General features: G+C 37.0%; 1 protein-coding gene across 1 annotated transcript in view; it reads right to left on the minus strand.

The window, feature by feature from the left end:
• TMEM131 (transmembrane protein 131) overlaps positions 1-22,653 on the minus strand; it is a 103,129-nt gene that overhangs the window by 26,180 nt on the left and 54,296 nt on the right. Inside the window, exons 8-23 of the mRNA XM_065633348.1 lie at positions 22,382-22,462; positions 19,247-19,397; positions 19,074-19,130; positions 18,062-18,123; positions 12,200-12,308; positions 10,101-10,209; positions 9,114-9,267; positions 8,842-9,012; positions 8,410-8,520; positions 8,189-8,323; positions 7,615-7,719; positions 6,225-6,311; positions 2,503-2,655; positions 2,277-2,352; positions 2,053-2,170; positions 37-175 (exon numbers count right to left, since the gene is read on the minus strand). Coding sequence (XP_065489420.1) covers positions 37-175; positions 2,053-2,170; positions 2,277-2,352; positions 2,503-2,655; positions 6,225-6,311; positions 7,615-7,719; positions 8,189-8,323; positions 8,410-8,520; positions 8,842-9,012; positions 9,114-9,267; positions 10,101-10,209; positions 12,200-12,308; positions 18,062-18,123; positions 19,074-19,130; positions 19,247-19,397; positions 22,382-22,462 — 1,818 coding nt within the window. The remainder of the gene's footprint in view (positions 1-36; positions 176-2,052; positions 2,171-2,276; positions 2,353-2,502; positions 2,656-6,224; positions 6,312-7,614; positions 7,720-8,188; positions 8,324-8,409; positions 8,521-8,841; positions 9,013-9,113; positions 9,268-10,100; positions 10,210-12,199; positions 12,309-18,061; positions 18,124-19,073; positions 19,131-19,246; positions 19,398-22,381; positions 22,463-22,653) is intronic.

A 22,653-nucleotide genomic window follows, 5' to 3' on the forward strand; every position in this document is an offset into this window, starting at 1 on the left:
TCCCTCCAAAATGATACTTTTAGCAAAATAACTTACTGATGAACTGTTTGTATTGGTAAGAGGGAAGCTTAGATGTCGTGGTGAACTAAGTATGGAAGGCCAGGTCATTTCTGCTGTAATTTTCAACCGGACATTCTTCTGAAGATCTGTGTCTACTTCAAAGACTGCATTCAGTCTGGAGAAATAGTTACAAAACTTACTTCACAGGAGTAAAATAGCAAAAGCTTGGAAAAAGCAGCGTGCTTAAAAGCACCCTGAAAACGATATTAGTTTGAGAAACAGAATGATACACTGCATTTGTATGCAATTAAAAGAAACACTGCGCTCTGCACATATGTCCTGCTATTAAAAAGCACAACAGAAACTGTCAAAACATGCTATGTGAGACCAACCCAAAGATTCTAAAGATATTCTCTATTCAAGTATTGTTGCCAACATCCATCCATTCCAAGTTCTGTTATGGCCTATTTATGGATAAAGTTGAGCAGAAAATGTGGTAGGACTTACGCAATGCATCACAAATCTTTCAGTATTTGCATTTCTCTTAAATCACTGTTCTCTGGACACAGACACATATTTTATCTGTCATTAGGAAGTGCATAGCCCCTACTACAGCAGAAAGAAATTTTGAGAATTTAACTGAGATTCAGATCAGTAAGAAAAATAACCCAAGATGTATTTGATGATTTGTAAAGGTATAAACAGTACAAAGAAAAAACATCAGTCCTGCTACAGCCTGTTTCCAATCCGACATCCAGAAAGCGTATTGTGGTTGAACATGTGTAATGTACTGTAAATCTGCAATGGATACACGGATATATGTGCCCATATTCCAGTCTAACAAATCTAAACCAAATCTGAACTAGCCACACTTGGGGCCAGCTACTGTTTCCACCAGTGAATGAACTTCTTTGCTATCAACCAACCTCTGCAACAGACTTGGTTCCTGTTCTACAAGCTCTCCACCGCAACAGTGTTGAGTTCTTGAGTGAGCAAACCGGATGAAATGCTAGACTCCAAACCTAGAGATGTATTTTGGAGAGACTCCAAATGCCCACACTGGAACTCTTCTGTATTCAGAAGGAGCAGTTTCTCTTTCACTGAATGCTATGTTGGATAGCTGGTTAATTGTAACTCTCTCAAAAAGCAGGACAAATTTTAGATTATATATTACATTAAATAATATTAAAACATTGTATAGAATACCTAGAACTACTACTTATTCAGAAGTAGTTTTTCATAGAATTTTCCCTTACTGTCCTCTTAGTGTAGGTGATGGACGTTCCTGAAAGTTACCAGTGTGGCTAAATAGAGAATTCTGGTTAGATCAAATTTGTTCCGGAGTTATTGATGTACCAGCATTATAACAAAAAAGTGATAAAGGAGGTATGCTTTTGTTAATCTATTTAGCTACATATGATCATTTTGTTTTTCTGCAAATACGCATACCCTTTTTGAAATGGTAGTCTGGGTGCTGTCATCACAAAAGACACATGCACTTGCTGTTAATGCTAACTTATGTCTCTCAGAGATTAAATCACTTTATATATGAGAAGGCAGATGTTTGAAAGGTATAGAGCAGCCTGCAGAGTTTGACTTTTTCTAAAAATGAAACAGCAATCCTTAATCACCTTCTACTTAGCTGAAGCAGAGAAACACCAGACAATTTGATAATTCACTGAGATGCAATCATCTCAGAATAGTAGCAATAGAAAACCTCATGAAATCTTAGGAGGGATATTGAGGTTACTACTTTAAAGCAGATTAAGCAGGGATACTGCACAGACAGTATAATCTGTTTTACGAAGTTTTTGCAGTGTAAAGACCACTTTGCTGTGGCCATCTTTTCAATAACTGCAGCATACTCCAGTGAAAAGTAGCTTTCAGTATTGTGTTTGCCTTGAGGAAAATATTACTGGTTTTTAACTTTTAAAATGCTCTTTTTAAAGAGCACTGCAGTATTAAGAAACTCTGTATTTTATAAGAGCACATATAACACAGAATTAACTAGTGATTTAAGGCCTGAGAAAGTAACAGGGATAGAATACTTACCTATGGCTTGAGTTCTCTTTTATTTCTATCCATTCTCTGAATAAATTCTCATGTAAATCCCAGTCAGAATCCCACGCGTCTTCTTGCATTGCTACGCTGTGCTGACCTTTAGATTCCGCTTTAAGAAATAACATGTTTTTTTAAACTCTTAATGTAAAATCATTGCTTAAGGAGAAAACTTTTTTTTCCCCAAGATTTTCATTATAAAGTTGAATGTTACTTACATTTAGATAGAAAAGGCAATCCTACATAACAATGATCTCCACATTGTAAACCAGGATCAAAATAAATATTTGCAATCTGCAAAACAGGTAAGAGCAGATCAATTAAGAAACTGCAGAGTAAATCTAATGACCAAAGATAAAAGAAGATTTCTGATGACCACAAAAACATGACATATACTATATATGAGAGAACACGTAAAAATGTAGAAATAAGGCATAAACAAACCTTTGATTTTTTCCCTGGCTCTAAATCTTCTTTATTACTTCTTAGCCTCTTATAATAAAACCTTACATCTTCCGACAGGGAGCGTATGTGTTGTATTTTCACTTTCTGAGAAAAGGAGTTCATAATGTTCAGGCTTTGGTGAACTGCTTTCCCCTAAAGAAAAGAAAGAATTAAACAAGTCTGCAGGATATGCATTTTCCCTAGCATATGTATTTATTTATGCAGGCTGGGAAAGACCACAGCAGAGCTGAAATAGTGAACTGAGATTTTAAACTATGCTATCTTAAAAAAATGCCACTTCTAACACTTCAAAGTAAGTTTCTGTGAAGTTGTATCCTCTCCTCCATCTGCTTCCAAACACAATTCATCCGTCTTTCAAAAATAAGTACACCTTAAATGTCTAGAAGAGCTAGGACAAGAGTTCTGTTTAATCACGTCATGCTAAAAAAGCACCAGAGGAGGAAAAGCAGGAGAAAACTTCAGTTTTCTGAGCCTCGTTTTACAGTAGGGAAAGAAGCTTCACATGTTTTTTACCTTATCTCAAACCCCAACCCTGACAAGTACGGAGTAAACTCAGGACCAATTACGTGTTTTCAGATTTATGTAAAATGAACGCATACAAGCAAATTTAAACACCCAGGACTATTCTCTAGTGAACATGACTAGAGTTTTTCATGTTCCTCTTAAATCAATACTTTGAGCTTTTTAAAAAGCCAGCAAGGCAAGGACTGAAGTGGACAGATGGGAGAGACGTACTTTTGCAGGCTCAAAATTTGACTGTGGCCTCAGGAAATAGTCACATACTGTAAGTCTCAGTAGTAACAATGTGTCAGAGAAAGAAACAAGGAGAGATCTCTAAACAGTATAGTCCCATTAAACTGAATAAGAGGTGTATCTGTGCTTCCTTTATGGAATCTTATGCGTAACAAACTGCCATCAATTGGGCAAGATAAATGCTTGTTAAAATCTGTAGCACAAATGAACAGGGTTTTACTAAGACCCTTATACAGCATTTAAACACGAAACAACAGATAATGGAAGACAACTTTACCCAGCAGCAATAACAAAGCTAGAACAAAGCTATTGGCACTGTACGCTAAAAATGCCATTATGAAGCAGAAGTCAACACAGCTAAAGATCTGTTTAAATCAAGACACTGATCTTTACAAGGCCTGTATACACTGTCAGTGTATTGCTGACAAACTTCTACAGCACACCGAAAGTCAGAATTAGGTGCGAATACACTAAAATTATAAACAAAGACAGACAGCACCGGGAACCGGGCAGCTGCAGGAGAATCACATCCTAGGTTTGCGCTGAAAAACATGTGTTACTAAAATTGTAGCACCTCGTTATTCCTGGATGTTATAGCTGTCAAATTTCTCTACCAACCACTGAAACAAGAAGAACTGATGTTATTTTATGCTTATTTTCCTAAGTAATGGAGGCCTTAGAGAACAACTAGATGCAGGACTATCATGAATTCAGTGATCAGAAGTTTAGTTTGAAATGAATCCAAGAAAAGAGAAGTCTGTTGTCAATGTTCTCAAATATCAAAAGAGCTGAGTGATCAACAGAAGTAGTAAGTGAAGTTGACTGTTCTGAAAAGCTTGGGGCTTGAACACAGAAAACAGTCTAGAATCTTGTCAAAGGTGATAATTAGATCTGAATTTACACTCCCAAACAAAATGCAGGAGCCCAAAGGTCTGCTGAATTAATATTTACATGAACACATTACTAGAAAAGAGCATAAAGCCAATAAAGAATGATGACAGCAAGGAAACTACACCTTAGAGGCTGAGAAATACAGGTGCTATAAGAAGTAGTACCTGCCAAAACCAAACCAAAGCAAACAAAACAAAAAAAAAATCCAAGCTAACCAAGACCTGTGGCATATCCTAAGATCTATCAAGAAGCTCTTTAGCCATTCCAGTTAGACCAAAATAAAGGGAGATTAAAAATTACTTCCTTATCGCTCAAAATGGAAGATGATATTTTAATGTGGCACCCAAGAGGGACAATGATCTTGCCAGGAATTAGGATATTTAAATTAGAATACAGAAACTGCTTTGTATGTGGTAAAAGAAAAAGAATCATAGAATAGTTTGGGTTGGAAGGGACCTTCGAAGGCCATCTAGTCCAACCCCCTGCAATGAGCAGGGACATCTTCAACTAGATCAGGTTGCTCAGAGCCCCGTCCAGCCTGGCCTGGAATGTCTCCAGGGATGGGGCATCTACCACCTCTCTGGGCAACCTGGGCCAGGGTCTCACCACCCTCATTGTAAAAAAATTTCTACAGACCTTTAAGTTATTTCAGTTTATCAAAGGCTTATGGAAGAGTTCATTGATGTAGTTACAGATACAGTAGTCAGTGTAATAAGCATCCATATAATGGCGAGGCCATATAGTCAAATAGGAAATATAGATCCTGAAGGTAAAAGATAATAAGTGACCTGTGCAACTGTAGGCATGAGTGCTTGACCTCAAGAGTAGCAAAAGACTTCAGAACAATTTGTGAAACCGGAGATCAGGAGGGAGATGGAATGCATAATGGGGCAAAAGGTAGCAATGATTTACTCAAGTCCTGCTGACTGACCTAACTTCCTCCAATGAGAACTATTGCACTACATGTTCAAAAAATCATAATTTATCTATCAGAAATGAGGTAAAGCATTTGATAAAGTGCCAGGGAAAAATTACTATTTAAGAGTACACAAATTGTAAGATAAGCAGGAGATACTAAGGAGCTATCGGAAGATGAAGTTGAGAACAGACAGAGCTCTACAACAGATTAAGACTATGCAGGAGAAAGAAACAAAAAAACATTTCGGCCAAATGCATGGAGTTAGTTCTATCCTTTCAGAAAACTGCCATCTCTGTCTCCTTTTGCTACTTTTTCTCCCCAGTTTTCAATCTCTCTCCCTATGATTTCCCACCATATTACATTTCTCACTCATCACAAAGTCACATAAAAAGTTCAGACTTCAATGAAACACCAACTGCCAAGTCAATATGCCTTGACTGCCCACGCTCCTATGGTTATGCGGAATGCTGCATGAGAAAAAAGTATTATCTGTTAATAGCTTGCTGCTTGAGTCTGTAGCCCTGAGCAAAGAAGCTGCTTCCAGCACTCACCCACTAAACACCACTGCAGGAGCAGAGATGAAAACAGCCATCAGGTACTTTTGCAGAGAGCTGTAGACCAACCGAGCTTACTCTACCATGTACATTTGAGAAGACCTACTTTCAGTGTGGAAACAATACAATAGTCCTTCCACAGAGACCACACACATCTTATGCTGAAACATCAGTTTATTAGCTGACTTTGTTGGCTTTGGTATTAGACTTCAGGAATTTGAAAAACGCATTTGTGTAGTTTCATATCTCTCTTACTCTTGGTGCTAATGCCCATGAATTGGCAATGACCAAGTGACCACAGCTACAGTAGAATAAAGCTGCGAAGAATCAGGTTTGGGATTGTTACACTATTCCAAGATACCATTCAAGCAGGCAGCAGAGGAGATGTAACTCGTGCGTGGGAGATGTGGGGAAGGGGAAAAAAAACCAAACAAAAAATAGCTACAAACTGATAACAGTTTGGTACACAGCATGATCTCTTCAGCATTTTGACATGCAACAGTTCAAGACTGCAGTTTCCCTTGAAAAGGACAAACAAAAAACACAGCAAGAAAACTTTTAATGCTATGACTCAACTATCTTACCGGAAAAGAAGGTGGAAGAAAAACATGTTTTGGGGAACAGGTCAACGAGCCTACAGCAATCACTGCCTTCACTGGTATAGTTAAAATCTGGAGAAAAAAAAGTTAGAAAAAAACCTCTTAAATTTCAGCCTGTAAATGTCTCTTCCACCTTTAAATGGCATAGAATAATAAAACTCTGAAATTCTACAATTAATATAGTCTAGGTCTATATACACATTTCAAACAAAGAGACATGAGTTAAGATTTCAACACATCATCATATTCAGAACAGCCACTCCATACTGACTGACCTTTGTTCAGTCATAATTAGCACCATTCTAAATGGAACAGAAAAGCATAGTTAAAATATAAGCTCTTCAATGGGGCATTAGATAGGTCTCACTGAAGTGGGGCTTACTTTGTTGGAAAACAGTACGATAACATTTAAAGTAAATGAGTATGAGGGAAGAGGACAAACGGAACTTCCCAAAAAACATTGGAAGTCATGGTAAGACCTCAAGATAGATGTAGACTTAGAAAAAGAAGCATGGATAGGATGGCAATGAGACCCTTTCTGTGTATTATTGAAGATACTAATACAAGTAGAATAACCTGTAAGAACATGCAAGAAGATAAAAACACTTCAGATGTAGCTGAAGGGTCGCATACATGTACAGACATATTAAAAAGCTCAAAATCTCAGATAACTGGCAGAAATGTGGAATTTCTCATCTTCTGTGTCTTCATGAGAACAACACAATAAGCTATATAGTTTCCTGACTTCATAGGCAGTGTGTCACTTTTTTTCTATATAATATCACCCAAAGATATTAAATAGAGATTCCATTATGTATTAGAATCTCTCTCTTCTGCAAAATAATTTATTAACAAGACAGACATATGAAGTTGAGAATTAACTGTTTGTTCTTCTCTCTCTTACTAATCTTAGTGTAAGAACTCTGTTTCATCAATTTTCAGCAAACTGCAATTTCTCCAAAACAATTTTCACATTGGCTTTTGACAAAAAGACCTTGGAAATGATAGTTCAGTTTCAGTAACTGATAATGTACCAAAAAGCACATTGTCAGCATGCGTTATGCCAAAAGATCCACGCATTGACGCTTTGAGGATGTACCAAGTCATTGGAGAATCCATAGCTCGAAGCATCAGGTGAGATATAAGTATTTCTGAAAGCCAGATGAAAATCATAATAAAAGTCACTCTTCTTTCATTCAGAGCAGACACAGCATAAGTGGTGTTACTGTCGTTTGATGCAGGGTTAATTTGCAGAGAGAACTCGACCTCCAGAGGTCCCTTCCAACCTCAGTTTCTCCCCGATACTGCCATCTGTTTATTCTCAAGAACTGAACATTTCATTTGGGCTACAGCCATGAATATACAATAAATTTACCTCATAATCTGTCGTGATTTGTACAGCTCCATCATGAATTCCTTCAAGTTCTTTCGCCATTAGTTTTACTCTAAACACAGCGTAATAACCTGATGCTAGTATCACCTGTAAACAGTAAAAAAAAAAGTCATCCATTGTATTCCATTAGATGGAAAGAAATTTCACTAAAAAACATACCAAGCTCCCTCTAATTTCTTTCAACTGAACCAAAATCCATTTAAAACACCTGTCAGTGGTAAAAAGAAAAATTCAAACACATAATTTACTAACACAAAAATTACCTATTCCTTGAAGTGATAATTCCACTCTTCCCAAATAAATAATGAATATCATCTGAGGGCACAGAGGTTACCATTTCTGAAGTTTCCCCTTTCAAAATCTAATGAAATCTGAGCATAATAATCCTTCTAAAAATAAAGAAATTCTACATGCTTTATGATGCTCACATTCAGACAAAAATTAAGAATTCTTATCCTCCCTTGCTAAAATGAAACTGCAAGAAGTTCCGCAGATTTGTCTATTTTTTTCTCCTCCTAAACCTATCTTTAAGCAATGGATTCAAAAGATTACTTACTGAGGACTGATAGGATGCACTGGCATTTTGTAGTTCATGGTGGTTTGCAATTATCGTTGTTCTGTTTCCCTTTTCTGTTGTTAGAAGTTCTATGGCCAAACCATCCCCTATAACATGCCAACTTTTTATAGCCAGCTTAAAAAGAGCAAAACATACTGTTTTCAGTAACAACAGTGATGTAATTTTTTTAAAAGGCAAACTAAAAATAAATTCATCTTTACCTCTATTGGATTGCTGTTGATGACTGCAAATAAAATGCTGGTAGCTTCTGTTGCACTCAATATGCCAAAATCTATAAATCGCTCCTCAGTTTTGGGGGGCAGTACGAAGTACTAGAAAGATTGATAAAGGTATTTTAGCGTAAGTTAAATATAAAATGTGCTCAAGCTCTAAGTTCATTACCAAATGCATTAATAAGTCTAATATAGCAGCTCTGTGACAACCTCAAAATTCTGTAAGTTTTCTATGTAAAACTAAAAGGAAGAAAAAACAATTTTTCTGCAGCGACCAAAGCTGTTTCAGAAAAGTAGTGGCGAAATAATTCTGAAATTAAAAAAGCCATCCTCCTATACAAGTAAAGAATTAAAAACAGTCCTATGAAGTCTGCCTCTTAATTAGTCTAAAATAGCTAAAGAAAAAAAGAAATTACTTACATCTAAAAATCCTGTGTATGCTCGGACAGGTAGGTGAAATTTAGAAGCATTGGTGATAAGTAAAATATTGTTATCTATATGAACAGATGATGTGGAAGGCATAAAATGAAGTGTAAAAACATATCTGGATTCATTAGGCGGAATTAAGACTGGTTTACTGAAGTTCTGGACCTGGATCAGTGAACAATGAAGACCAATGTTACAATTTAACAAAGTGTATCACATTAAAGCATTTACTATTAGGTAAAAAGTTTCAGTGAAATGCGACTTACTTTAAACATTTGGTTTGTTTCTTCTGGTAGCACAACATCATGTATAAGGACTGCAAAACTGAATGTGTTTGTTAGGTAGATTGGTCTTTCTACAGAATCAGCAGCACTGTCACGGATGTGAAAGAGTGTGGCAGCATGATCAAATCCTAAATATCTATTAAAAGAAAACTGTATGAGAAAAATGAATACTTTCCTCGAAGTGTTTTTATTACACAAAACACTAGATTTCATTCAATCCAAGAGCAAAAAAGGTACATAACTCTCACTGCATGCTGAAAGTATATTACTAGCCCTACAGGGACACTGATAATCAAGTAATCCAAACCAGATAAGAAAGTATGTGAATCAGCATATTAGGAGGACTAAAAGTACGTGTTGGAGTATTAAGATAGTTTGCAAATTGTGCATCTCCTTATTAACCAAATCGGGTATCTGCAGCACAAAAGTTCTAATAGGTAAGGTTTAGTTGATTTGCCTTTAAAATACTCTGTCAATTCTGTTGATAAAGTAGCGCCCCATTTCAACAATAATTTTGAAATCAACTTAGCCACACTTAGTAAGGAAATAACAAAAAATAAGGAAGTACTGACAGGTCTTCCAAAAGTTTGCTTAAAACCAAAAATATTTTCTCTATCCTTACTTAATACAGTGATAGAACGGCAAATGCAAAACTGGAAAAATTTCCAATACTGTATTTTTAAAATGTCTCATCTGCAGCCTTCAACTGCTCTGAAAAATTACTCCCTAGGGTCACTTTGAACTCAAGCCTTGAAACCAGCTTATGCATTACTAAGACTACCTCATCTACTAGTGTAAAAACAGAAGAATTCAAACAAGTAATTGTAGTTCTAAACAACCTCCAGATTCAGAAAACTTAGTAATCAGCTCTTTATAAACCCTCTCCCTCTAAAAAGGCTAAATTCCCTGCTACATCAGCTAATTTACAGCATTTAGGTCTTGAACTATGTTCAACTACTGTAAGCTTACCCATCCAACACTTCTGCTTGATATGGTATTTCCAGTTTGGAGTAGCTCTTCTCTTTTGCTTTAACAGTTATTTTCCCAGAAGACTGTGATGCTTTTTTTGCTTTTGATGCTGCGCACACAAGAATATGAGGTTTGTTAAAGCAGACAAAAAAAATGATCCATTAGGTTAAACTACCATGAATGGAAAAATAGAAGCACAGAGCTAGCCCAGAGTATCATGGAGAAGAAAAATGGATCTTAAGAAAATTTCAAAAAGCAACTGACATGGAATAAGTGTAGGAAGCAAGAGATCAGGGTTCTGAGTTCCTCCTCCTTAACACCAGTTAGCTGACCTGCCTGAGTTAGTAAGCTTATCTAATGACAGGGAAGCCTGCTTGTTCCTGTCAAATAAATAACTTAGACATGTTCAGAGGATAATTCAGATCCCAGGTGAGCTGATTTCAGGTATGGAATACATCTATCCCTCCCCTAAACAGAAGTGAAATGTTCGGAAATAGAATGCCTTAGCTTATTGAACTTCTCTAACAGGGAACTTGAGATGGCTGGGCTCCTCACTTAGAGCTACCAGTCGAGCAAGACTTCGGGCCAGGAACGCAGCAACATTTCAATAACTCAAAGACATGCTAAACTTCACAGAAATAGAATCAGAACCCATGTAAGAATCCAAATTACACAAGCCCCAAGAACGAAGCTCATAGGTCTGCTCCAAGATCACAGCACGAGCAGTTATCCTGGTAGCAACACTGCTGGCAAAGTCAAGGGATTCAAATACTAATTAGGAGAAACCATCAGCCTCTGAAGTCCCTGCATGTATTAGGACACCTGAAATAGCAAATATTTGGGGCTGGCAGCTTCACTTAAAAGAATTCACCAAGTCAATCCCTTAAAAACACATTAAGCAGCTTGTCTGGGTATTTTTCCCCAACTACCGTTAGTTCCAAGATCAACTGTATGTTAGTCAGTAGGTCCTCATATCACGATTTCCTCCAGCTTCAAAATTGGAACATAATACCACCTCAGGTTGACAGAGTTCAGCTACTTCAGAATTTATTTACAGGCTAAAACATACTTCAATCATCTTACAAACCATAAGCTATTAAAAATCTGAAGTGCTAATCAATAAATAACAATAATAAAAACTGATCCTCTCCTCTCTTTCCACACAACTTCTAAAATTATGTCTGAAATGAAAAACATTGTGTCTATAAACTTCCACTTCTAAGCAATCCCAGCAGAGAAAGAAACTTTACAGCACCAACTAGTATCTCAAAGCACTAACATCTGAGTAGGTCAGTAGCATTCTGGCAGCTGATTAAAATCTCCATAAAAACGGAGGTGCCTTTCTACAAAATGTCAGCGTAATATTTGGAGTCACATTATGCAGGAGGGAAATGACCCAGCACTTCTTTCATAAAGATATATATGAAAGTCAGTATCAGCATACATAACATATCTTTGTAGGAAAGGTACCAGTAAAAGGTTTTTCCATCTTCACCTCCCTTTTTCTGCAATATGAATTCAAGATAGCAAAATAAAATAAGCCAACTTTTATAATAAGGTTCTCAAGAGCATTGCAGAGCCCCGTTTCCATGCATGTTCCAACATGAAAGGCAATTTTTTTAGAAATAAGATATTGATTACTTTTTAAGCTATGAAGGATCAAAGGGTAATTCAAGGGATATATTCTCCTCTAATATATATTACTGTGAGGAACATGTCCTGGTTTGTTAGCATTTCTCAAAATCAAATGCCTATTTAGACTAACAATACCTTTAAAATAATCTGTGTCTTAATATAATATTATTGCTTACATTTAATAGAAATTTGATGTTCAATTTTTATATACACACATAGAAGATTGCTTAAGAATTCCTTCTCTTCACCAATATTTACCGGCCTAAGTTACCCGCTGATTACGATTAGAGATGATCCTTTCAGAAATAAGTTAGAACTGTAAGCCTTTTCCAGGTAGGAAAATTCCATTTCCTTCTCAAAATTACAAATAACATTTTGTTAAGAGAGGGGAAAATAATTCATGAAATTTCAGCAAGTTTTAAGAAGCACTTGAGAAATTCTAAGAAGAGAGGAGCAGTACTTACCATCAAAGCTAATACTTGCAACTTTGGTATATTTACTTTCAGAGGCTTTTAACGTAACTGGCTTGAAATGTACTGTTATAGCTTCATTCTGTGGTGTGGGTCTAACACTCTGCAAACAATCAAAATACAGAGCACCTGTAAATTTATCACTGTTAACACACTGTGCAGCCTTCACATATCCTTCAAAGTGATACAATAGCACTCAGTTTTGGCTGAGTTCTTACAGGTCTGTCTTTCCTGTAACAAACCAGCATTGTAAGAGGCTTTAGAAGTTTTTCAGGTCTGCCAAATTACTAAGTAACCAGGAAAGTGGGCAACAAAAGTGACAGTATGGACAGAATAGAAAACACTCTTCATTTAAATAGAGATTGTTTTTTTATTCTTAATACTGCAGGTTTACAATAGCTAGACCATTTGCTTTGGTGCGCTCATTAACAAAGCTGTTAACTGACTTGTCTAATTACTGATGATGATAAAGACACCTGCCTTGTCCCTGCTCCCATGCTAGTCTGCAGAGCTGCCAGAGGAAAAAAAATTAACTGTACAGAGAACATTTTCGTAAATCTGAGATGACACTCATTCTATACCAACATTTTACAAGATCACCTTTTGTATCTGAGGATTACTGTTTTACACTAAATTAAAAGGTGAATTGGGCATTACTAGAATAGCAATTGCGTCCCTTATTAGTGCCAGAGCTGATTTGTATAGATACTGCTATGCAGCAGGATTATGGATTCCAAGTCAGTATCTGAAGACTCTATAAAAGATTGCTAGCAACCTCTTTATCTAGATTCCGTGGAGAGAAACTGGGCATGGAGCATTTAAATGCTCTTATTCTTGTTTTATTTAAAATCAGGATGGCTGCCATGATTCCTCCTTCCCAGCTGCCTTCTCCTGCTGTAAGAATGGCTCAGCTGCTCACGCAGAAGCTGTTAAGCTACTGCAAATTACAGGATGTTGTGTTAAGGAAACTGAAATGAGCACTGGTTTACCTTGTGCAGGGCTGCAGAGCTTTAGCACCTGCTTCACCAGCAGCTGAGCCTTTCTTGATCAGAGAGGAGCAAGGCAGACGGCTAGTGGTACAACCCAATTACAGTTTTTCCAAGCTCAGCTGTCCTCGATTGTAAATTAAAGCCATAAAACCATGCATACATAATTAAGTTCTGCAGGCCACGTGATCTTTAGAGGAAAGAAGCAGTGCTGCTCCTACAGCTAATGAATAATCCGTGAACTTAAGTTTTTGTGTTTTGGATTTATAATACTGACCTTTGTCAACCACCAGCATACACGTGGTGCAGATATTTGCTACTTCTCCTCCCAAGTAAATTCATAATTATCACAATTTTCTTCCAATGAAATCCATACTACAAAACTGAGATCCTGAGGTGCCTTTAAAAAAAACCTCTTAAGGCAGACAAAACCAAAGCTGTAATCAGGTTCAGAGCTCTGGCATGGCAGAAAGCACAACCATTTCTAGTAGCTCTTTTCATGGAAAAGGCTGGGTTTTTTAATTACTGCTGATTTCATTTAGTAAAACAAATCAGAGATATTCAAAAGGACAGCCTGTTGCGAGAAAAATGGCAGGTTTCAGACGAGCATCTCTTAAAACACAAGTGTAACAAACCTAGATGTATTTACTCAAAATGTCTACAACTGAAGACTTTATTTAATGAAGTAATTGAGCACTGTTTTGTTGAAAATTTCTTAACTACATCATAAACATTTCTCATCTGTTGCTTGCTTACATGTTATAAAAGAAATAGAGAATTAAGACAACTAAAGGAAAAACCAACATCCTTAAGAATCCTTTCAACTTTACTTTTCTCAAATTTTAACCTATTTCAAGTAAAGCCCAGGCAAAACTTGTCCTGAGATGTGCGTCAAGGATCAACAAATATGGACAGGTCATGACAAAACATGCACACAAGTTCCACCAAGGATCTAATACCACCAATTTTTCTCAGAAAATGTCCTGACAGCAACCTACAGCCATCTGAATATGAGCCAGCAGTGTGCCCAGGTGGCCAAAAAGGCCAACAGCATCCTGGCTTCTATCAGGAATAGTGTGGTCGGCAGGACGAGAGAAGTGATCGTGCCCCTGCACTCAGCACTGGTGAGGCTGCACCTCAAACCCTGTGTTCAGTTTTGGGCCCCTCACTACCAGAAAGACATTGAAGTGCTAGACAAAGTGCAGAGAAGGGCAACGAAGCTGGTGAGGAGTCTGGAGCACAAGTCTGATGAGGAGCAGCTGAGGGAACTGGGGCTATTTAGCCTGGAGAAAAGGAGACTGAGGGGAGACCTGATCACTGTCTGCAACTACCTGAAAGGAGGTTGTAGCATGGAGGGGGTTGGTCTCTTCTCCCAGGTAACAAGTGATAGGATGAGAAGAAATGGCCTCAAGTTGCACCAGGGGAGGTGTAGATTGGATATTAGGAAAAATTTCTTCACAGAAAGGGTTTTCAGGCATTGGAACAGGCTGCCCAGGGAAGTGCTGGAGTCACCATCCCTGGAGGTGTTTAAAAGCTGTGTATGTAGATGTGGCTCTTAGGGACAAGGTTTAGAGGTGGACTTGGTAGTGCCAGGTTAATGGTTGGACCTGATGATCTTAAAGGTCTTTTCTAACCTAAACAATTATATGATTCTGTGGGGAAGAAGAATTAAAACCAGACATGCTTCATTAACACATAGCTCTCCCATGGAGTGCCTCAGTCAAGACTTCTAACCCTGCTGTATGAAGATACATTCAATATTTAGCAAAAGAGCAGAAAATCAGGATTTTTAAGTGTTCTACAGAACACTGAGGCGGGATAAAGCTTTGTGCTACTGCAGCACTTATTGGGAAAGACTTTGAAGGTTTAACAACTCTCAGACTATACCTAGTCTAATAAACTAAAGAGGAGAAGAGCATGGATTGAAACACTAGCACATGTTCATCCACACTGTTTACCTGTTAGCAGGCTCCCAAATATAGTTTTGTCTTGTCTACCCAGCATATCGCTCTAAAGACTGAGCAGGCTCTAGACTTTTACTTACAGATAGTAAAGACACAGTTACCCTGCTGCAAGAGGAAAAAGCCCCGTGGCTAAGGCTGGTTCAGTGAGTATCAGAACCACCTCTGTACTGTTTTATTCCCTTTTACATACACAATTATTTTGTCAGTAATAACTTGACCTTCAGTTTAAACAGGGACACAACTAATTGAAGTCCACTTTCACCATAAAACACCATCCAGAATAACCATGGAATAAACTACTTTTTTAATCCTTTAAAGGAACATTCCCTTGATAACTTTGAGATATATTCAAACATGCAGACTGAAAACATAACTCAGAAGTAAACTACTTCTTGCAGGTTGATAAGAGAAAAAAAAAAATCTACTCTGAAGCATGTGAAATTTTGACAGAAGCAAGTAAATACTTTTTTATGCAAACACTTTTATTTTCAAACTGATAGAACTCAGGTTCAATATACAGCTGTCCTGAAGTTCCTGGTTCTTTATGCATCAAACATGATCAGGAGCTCAAACTGCTTTTAGCAATCAGATGGACTTAAACTGCGTTAGGGAAACACAAAATTTTCATTCTAAAGAAGGCGTTCAGCAATCTACATTTACTAGATTTTTGACAGCATGGCTTAATTGTTGCAGCATGACAACAGTTCATTCCGTTATGAAATAAACATGATTCTCCCTAATAATAGAGAAAACCCTAGAAAATGTAATTCAGAAAGTTTTTATAAAGAGTTTTAGAACTCAAAAAAGAAAGTCAAGTGACTGGTTCTTATTTTCCTCAACCAATTTGTTGGACCACAGCATGACTAAGTACTAAAAGGCAGAACAACTACAACTCTGGCAACAGCATTAGCAGCCTCTCATACACAGATGACCTGAAGATATTTAGTTCCTCCAGCACCCAGCTTAAATATATGCTAAATATAGCCTTGGCCTTTTCTTCTGACATTAAGATGAAATTTGTCACAGAGCTCTGTCTCACTGCTTTTAAACTCTTGCTCTAAAGGGTCAGAAATCCATTTCTTGAGCTTTCCTAAAAGTAAGGTATTCACCAGGTTCCTTCCAAAAATTCTTTACTCTTGCTTAACACTTCGAAATTCTCTGACTGGCACAGCAGCAGAAATTCACACAGTGCTTCAAATGCTACAAACTTCCCAACAAAGCTGTGCCTTAATGAGAACAACTGACTTCACGTGCCATATGTGACACACTGAAAAATACATCATATCCAGACCTACGTGGCAACTTTATCATTGCAACAGTGAGTCCCAAAAGCTTTAAGAACACCAAATTTACTGCTTTGATACACCGTAAGAGAATAATTCATCTGGTAAAGTTCTGTCATGGCATGTATAATGGCTATCAAATGATAGCCTTCCACTAGACCACAGCTGATGGTCTACAGTCCAAATACAATAGCTTAAAAGAGTATTTTTTTTTAAATGGAGGAATTTGAATCATGTAGTACATTATCAGACATTAGAAGTGATACTGATGGTTTGAATATATAACTATTCGCATTGTACTCAAGAAGTACATTGCACACTTAAAAACAAACAAAAAACCAAACCGCAAACACACAAAAACCTGTCCCTATGCCAAAAACCTGGCAAATCTAAGAAGATGGACATGACATCCAACAGCAGTAATAAATTTACCAACCCTCTGATTGTAAAAAATAATATACAGGTGTTTTTTAAAATAAAAACCCTCCATGAAAGCTGGTTCACAGCTTACAAGGCCACAATAGACCTTATAGTATCATCTGACCTCATGAACGCAATAAACATTAGGACTTTGTTGAATTAAATTCTGTTTGCACTATACTGCAAGTTTCTCTCAACTAGAAAATTATTAGTGAACAACTTAGCAAGCATTGCAATGGACTGTTATCACAGTGGAAAGTTATTACTAAAAATATGTTCTGTTTCTAGCTTAAATTCATCTAGCCTCAGTTTCCAGCACCCTATTTTAAGTTTTTGTTAGACCTCTACTATTAAACTACTCCCTACAGTTACACTTATATTCTCCAAAAACCACAGAAATGCCCTTCAAGAGCTCAGTAAGACCCCTCTGCCAATCTTTCAGTCATTCTTCTGGCTTCTCTGGTTTCTTTTCAACACTTTGACACTTTTTGAAGTGCACTGGGACAAGGCATAGCTAGCTATACAACTAAATCTGGAAAACAAGGAAGACAAGAAGGAGAGAAGGAAGAAGTGAGAAAAATAGTGGGCAGTGAGAAAGATTACACAGGGAAAAGGTATGAACGAATAAAGGTGGACTACCATGCTAGAGCCAAAATTCTGTAATAAAAATAAAGGGTAGAAAATCCCAAAATTCTGAAGCTAGCTGAACTTCATGTGCAGCTGCAGTGATCTTACTGGAAAGGGCTCTGGCGTGTTTGCGGGCTTTTTTCTTGTTTCAAGCTACAAAGCAGATAACCTCAAGAAAACAAGGGTCATTTTACAGTATGCTCTTCAAAGCTCCTCTTTGCTCATCTTAAAAGATTATGTTGGGCAACCACTTTATACGCTCTCATGGAGTGTGTGATGAGGACAAAGAATCCCGGCAGATTCTGCATTAATCTCTTGTTCACTGAACGGGAGTTACTGTTCACAAGTATAAAAGCTTCCAGGCTATAAATGCTGAAACAGCCATTCAAAGAAGGCGATGAAGCAAATTAATTTTACCATGCGTATAGATTAGTTGCTTTACTATTAAGTTAGGTTTTAAGTTACACATCACCTGGCTTCTAATTCTGAACACTGTGCAGTGAACCTGTGAATGATCAATTTTTATGAAAGTAAATCCAAGTAGAAAGTTTCAAATTGAAAGGAAATAAAACTTACTGTAATTGGCACATCTTTTGTTCCTGAATTTAATAAATGCAGATTTAAAATTTTTGGCAGATCTGTTAAAGAACAAAAAACATACCTGGCTATTAGGCCATTTTAACAGAAGAACCTTATACAAAGTCATCTGCACTAGCTGGTTTCTCATACAAATCCACTGTTGTTTAGTGTTTAAAAGTTACACTAACATGACAGTCCAGCCAGTCAAAAACGGCTAGTCCCAATAATATGACACACTTAAAACCTGCATTTTTAAGTAGGTATCACATGCTTCAGCTAACTGCTCGTATTTCTAACACATTAAGAAGCGAACAGGCTAAAAATCCTACTATGAATGATTTTGCCAGATGCATCAATACTCAGCAAAAACTCATCTTATTTAAACATTTTTACATGTTAAGTAAGTTGTGTGGAAAAGGACTTTAGAAGCTACCTTTTTTAGTTCAGAGAAGATATACACTGTTGTTCTTCACTAAGGAGTCCCCTCCACAGTTTCAAAAGATGCCTTCTATTTTACTACTTTCTGCCATATATATGGGGTTTTTTTAAATTTCACTAAACAATATTAATTTAAAATGTAAAATGTTAGGCACAAATGTGTAACTGGCACTTTAAAAAAAAAATCTTACCATAAGTAACAAATTTGATTTGCACACTCTCACTATTCCCTGTGTCTGAAAATTGTTTAAACTTCCGCAGATGTAAAGCGATCTTTCAAAACAGGTTCACAAATTAAGTAAACTGGCAATGGCTTTCAGACTAAGCCATGCGCAACTGTGTAAGACTAATGTTATTTCTGGACTTTTAACTGGATGTGCAGGGTATTGTTTGCTGGTACACATCTCAGGTGTATTTGCAGGTGAATACATTTATGCACCATTGTACACACTGTAATCCTGCTTTTGAAACCCTGGCTTTTAAAAAGCATCATTCCACAAGCAACCCAGAGAACTGGCCTTTCCCTTCCCCACCTTACTAAGTACACTTTGAGACCTTAAGTATAATTTACCTTGTGTTCGTAGTGTACCAAAATCTAGCATTTCTGTTGATGAATAGATTCCTGGTGCTTTAAGAAAAAAAAAGAAGTTACCATTTTCTAATATATTAAAGTTAATTAAGCTGAATAAACAACAAAACCAACAGCAATCAATGAAAAAACCACACCACCACTTTTCTACAAACCTGTTGTAACTTCTACTTCAACAGGGAGAATGATAAATTCTGTATTGTCTGAGGCATTTGTTTTTATTCTAATGAAGGCTGTATGATTATCTGCTTCTCTTGAAGAAAAGCTGGCTCTCATCACTCCTTTTGTTTCATAGGGAGGTATTTCCTGATAAATAATCAAAGCACATCTATGAGAGTGCAGTAATCACAAAAAAAGCTGCCACATCAAAAAAATACAATAGAAGCACTGAGTATAAATGTATTAAGAGAAAAAGCTGCCATTGCAATAAGAGATAGGCTGCATGTTATTAAAATTACCATTAAATTTAGTAAGGATAGTTGTAATCATCTAATATGACACTGATTAAAAATAGGTACGTGTAAGAGGACTTTCATGTCCCATTTGATTAAGTTTTATGTATTAAAATTGTGGTAAGAAGACAGTAGACTAAATTGCCAGAATCTACCAATAAACAAAATTATTCATAAAAATATTGAGTGCAGTAACATCAGACATTGCTTTTATATATAATGATCGTTTTTTTTCTCCAAACCATACATAAGGCATTCAGTTTTGGTGCTGAACACAAATTGAAACAGTGCAGAACTGCAAGGAGACAGAAGTTTGTGGAGGTACAGCTTTGTAAGTCACCAAACAAGTTTCTGTACAAAGCCTATTCCATCAGTTCCAATCTGTATTCAGGGTTTCAAAGACAACCTTTTCTGTATTTGCTGGACGCAGCTGCAGCCCAAGACTAGCTTCAGAACGAGAGCTGACATACTAACATTGCATATTCTCCCCCATCACATTACAGAAGGGCTGCAGAACTGGATTTATCTTCCTTTTTAAATTCTTTTTTTCCTAAATAGAAGATGAAAACCTTGATTTGAAATTTGGAGCTTGTTCCACTTTAAATGCAAATAAATATGGTAGAAAGTATGAATTTTTGATGAGTAGTCCTTGCATCAATTGATAAAAAAAAATCTTATCATAAGTAACAAATTTGATTTGGAAGTCCATCAATTGTTTCAATTGACAGATTCTTTCTTTTGTGTTTTTGGTGAAGGAAACTGGACAGGACATAATCCATATAGGGGCTGATTGTCTTACACATCTCTTCTGTGCTTTCTGTAGTACAAACTCATACCAATCCATTCTGGAGGTCAAGCCATATTTTCCACGGCACAATGACTGCAGATGTATTCTTTGAAAACTGTTGAAGTAACTAGTTGCAACTGCTACCACTTGGTGAATCCCTAAATGATGAAGCTTTCATCTTCTGTTTTCACACTTATTCACAGACCTAAGTAATGCAGCAGTTCATTAATGTTTCAGAGGATGTGATTTGACTCTTCCATATGTGTAACCATGGATCCAAGGTTTGTCAGATCCCTGAAGCTACTCTGAACAGTGATTACAAAATCACTCCTGCGTATGCAGACTCCTTCAACCAACACTCTAAACATTTGGCATCGAAACAATTTTAGACAAAGATGCACATCCTTATGTCAAAGTATTATCACCGTATTTCAAATAATTTCTTCTCTTCTGCAGCTTTTTCTAACTGCAGCGCAGCTCTGGACATCACCAACACAATTACAGATCTGGATGTTTCCTCCTACTGGTTTAATTTCTTCTAGTTGCCTTATTGTTTCAAAATACCAGTGGCTGATATGAAAAAGAAGAGGATTGCTGCTGACTAGTATTAGCCTAACTGCCTTTCCACACAATACACTGGAAGCTTTCACATGGAAGTCATCATTGCTTTAATTGGCAACCTGGCCTAAAGAAGCTGAAAAGCTACATGCTTGAGAAACAGAACTAGAAATAAAACAGACATTTAAAAACTTTCTCTTCTTCTGTTTGTGGCTCTGACATGTCTGTTACCTACCTACTAATGGCTACAGAATTCAACATTCCCCTTGAGTTCTTTCTACAACAAGTAATGGGCTATCTTTAGAAGCAATGCCATTTGACTAAAATGGTGTCAAAACATTAGGGACTTTGTGTTTTCAAATCCATTTTAATGTTTACATCTAACCCTCAGCACGTGTTTAGTCTTCCCACTGCATTTTTTAAAATGCTTGTGATCTGTATTCACACTCACTTGTTTGCAACTTTTGTATCTAAAAGTAAAAGATAGTGCCATTCTCCAGAAAAGACAGGAATTAAGGTCTGTGATCATCCTCCTTAGCTCATTTGGAAATATCCCGGCTTTACTTACTACAGCAGATGTAACTGCAAGTGACTATAATGATACACTTGAGGAAGAGACAAGTTTTGGAGCCCAATGACTTCAAAGTCTCTCCCATAACAGTCGTCAAAAAGGAACCATTCTAATTAGAGAGCAAAATAGGTTTTGTATCTAGCTGGACATTACCAAGAGCATGATATAGAGCACAGAGCCAATACTTTACCTTCAGGATGCTCCTGAACTGTATTTCACTTAAAGATATCAGTATGTGTTACTTCAAAACTCCATTAAGTGAATAACACAACAAAACAGATTTAAAGGGCCAGACCATGAGTCCATCCAACCCACTATCCTGTCTCCAGCAACAAACATCAAGAGTAAAGAGCAACTGCAGGGCACGCATGTAGGAATATTTTCCATAACAGTTTCCAGCCACTCTCGACTCATGGATCTAGGGATTTACTGCAGCTAGACATACTGTTGATTTATTTAGTAGTCCTTAATAGATTCTTCTTCCCTGAGTTCATTCAGCTGCCTTTTCAAGCCATGTACGTATTCATAACGATTTGCAGGAAGGACTTCTTCAGTTTAAAAAAAAAAAAAAAAAAAAATCCATATATTTTTCCAGTGGGTTAGATCCAGCTCACATGCCAACGGAGGACTACATTGTCCTGAACACTCAAGCAGGTGCAATTCATTGTACTGGGAATCATCTTGTTCCTCTCATTTCAAAAAAGCACAGCTCAATGCACATAACTTCTTGTAATTACACTTTTCCTTCAATTCCTATTACCATACAATTAACAGACCCTGTTATCGTTTCAATTTTTATGGGGTATTTTTAATGACTACATGACAAGAAACAAAAGTTGGTAAAAAAACCAAAACTAAAATCATATCAAAATAAAACCTCCCTAAACAGGTACAATGAAAGCTGCAAGAGACAACTACTCACCCATAGTTTCCTTGTACCTCCTTGCTGTCCTGTTGGAAGCTCTAGATGTAGATCACCTCCACTGGAATACATTTCTACCACCTGAGGTGGATAACAGGAAGATGTTAGCACTCAACTTTAAAGGGATCCTGTTTTAATTATCAGGTATTCTAATGTGCAATGGCATGGGTTATCGACTATTTGACCATTGGAGTATCTTATAAATTCACTTTTAATGAAGATATAGCCACTTGCTACTGCTAACACTTTGTTTTCTGTAGCATTTCACTGTC

This window comes from Caloenas nicobarica, chromosome 1 (assembly GCF_036013445.1).
Source record: "Caloenas nicobarica isolate bCalNic1 chromosome 1, bCalNic1.hap1, whole genome shotgun sequence".
Taxonomy (NCBI): Eukaryota; Metazoa; Chordata; class Aves; order Columbiformes; family Columbidae; genus Caloenas; species Caloenas nicobarica.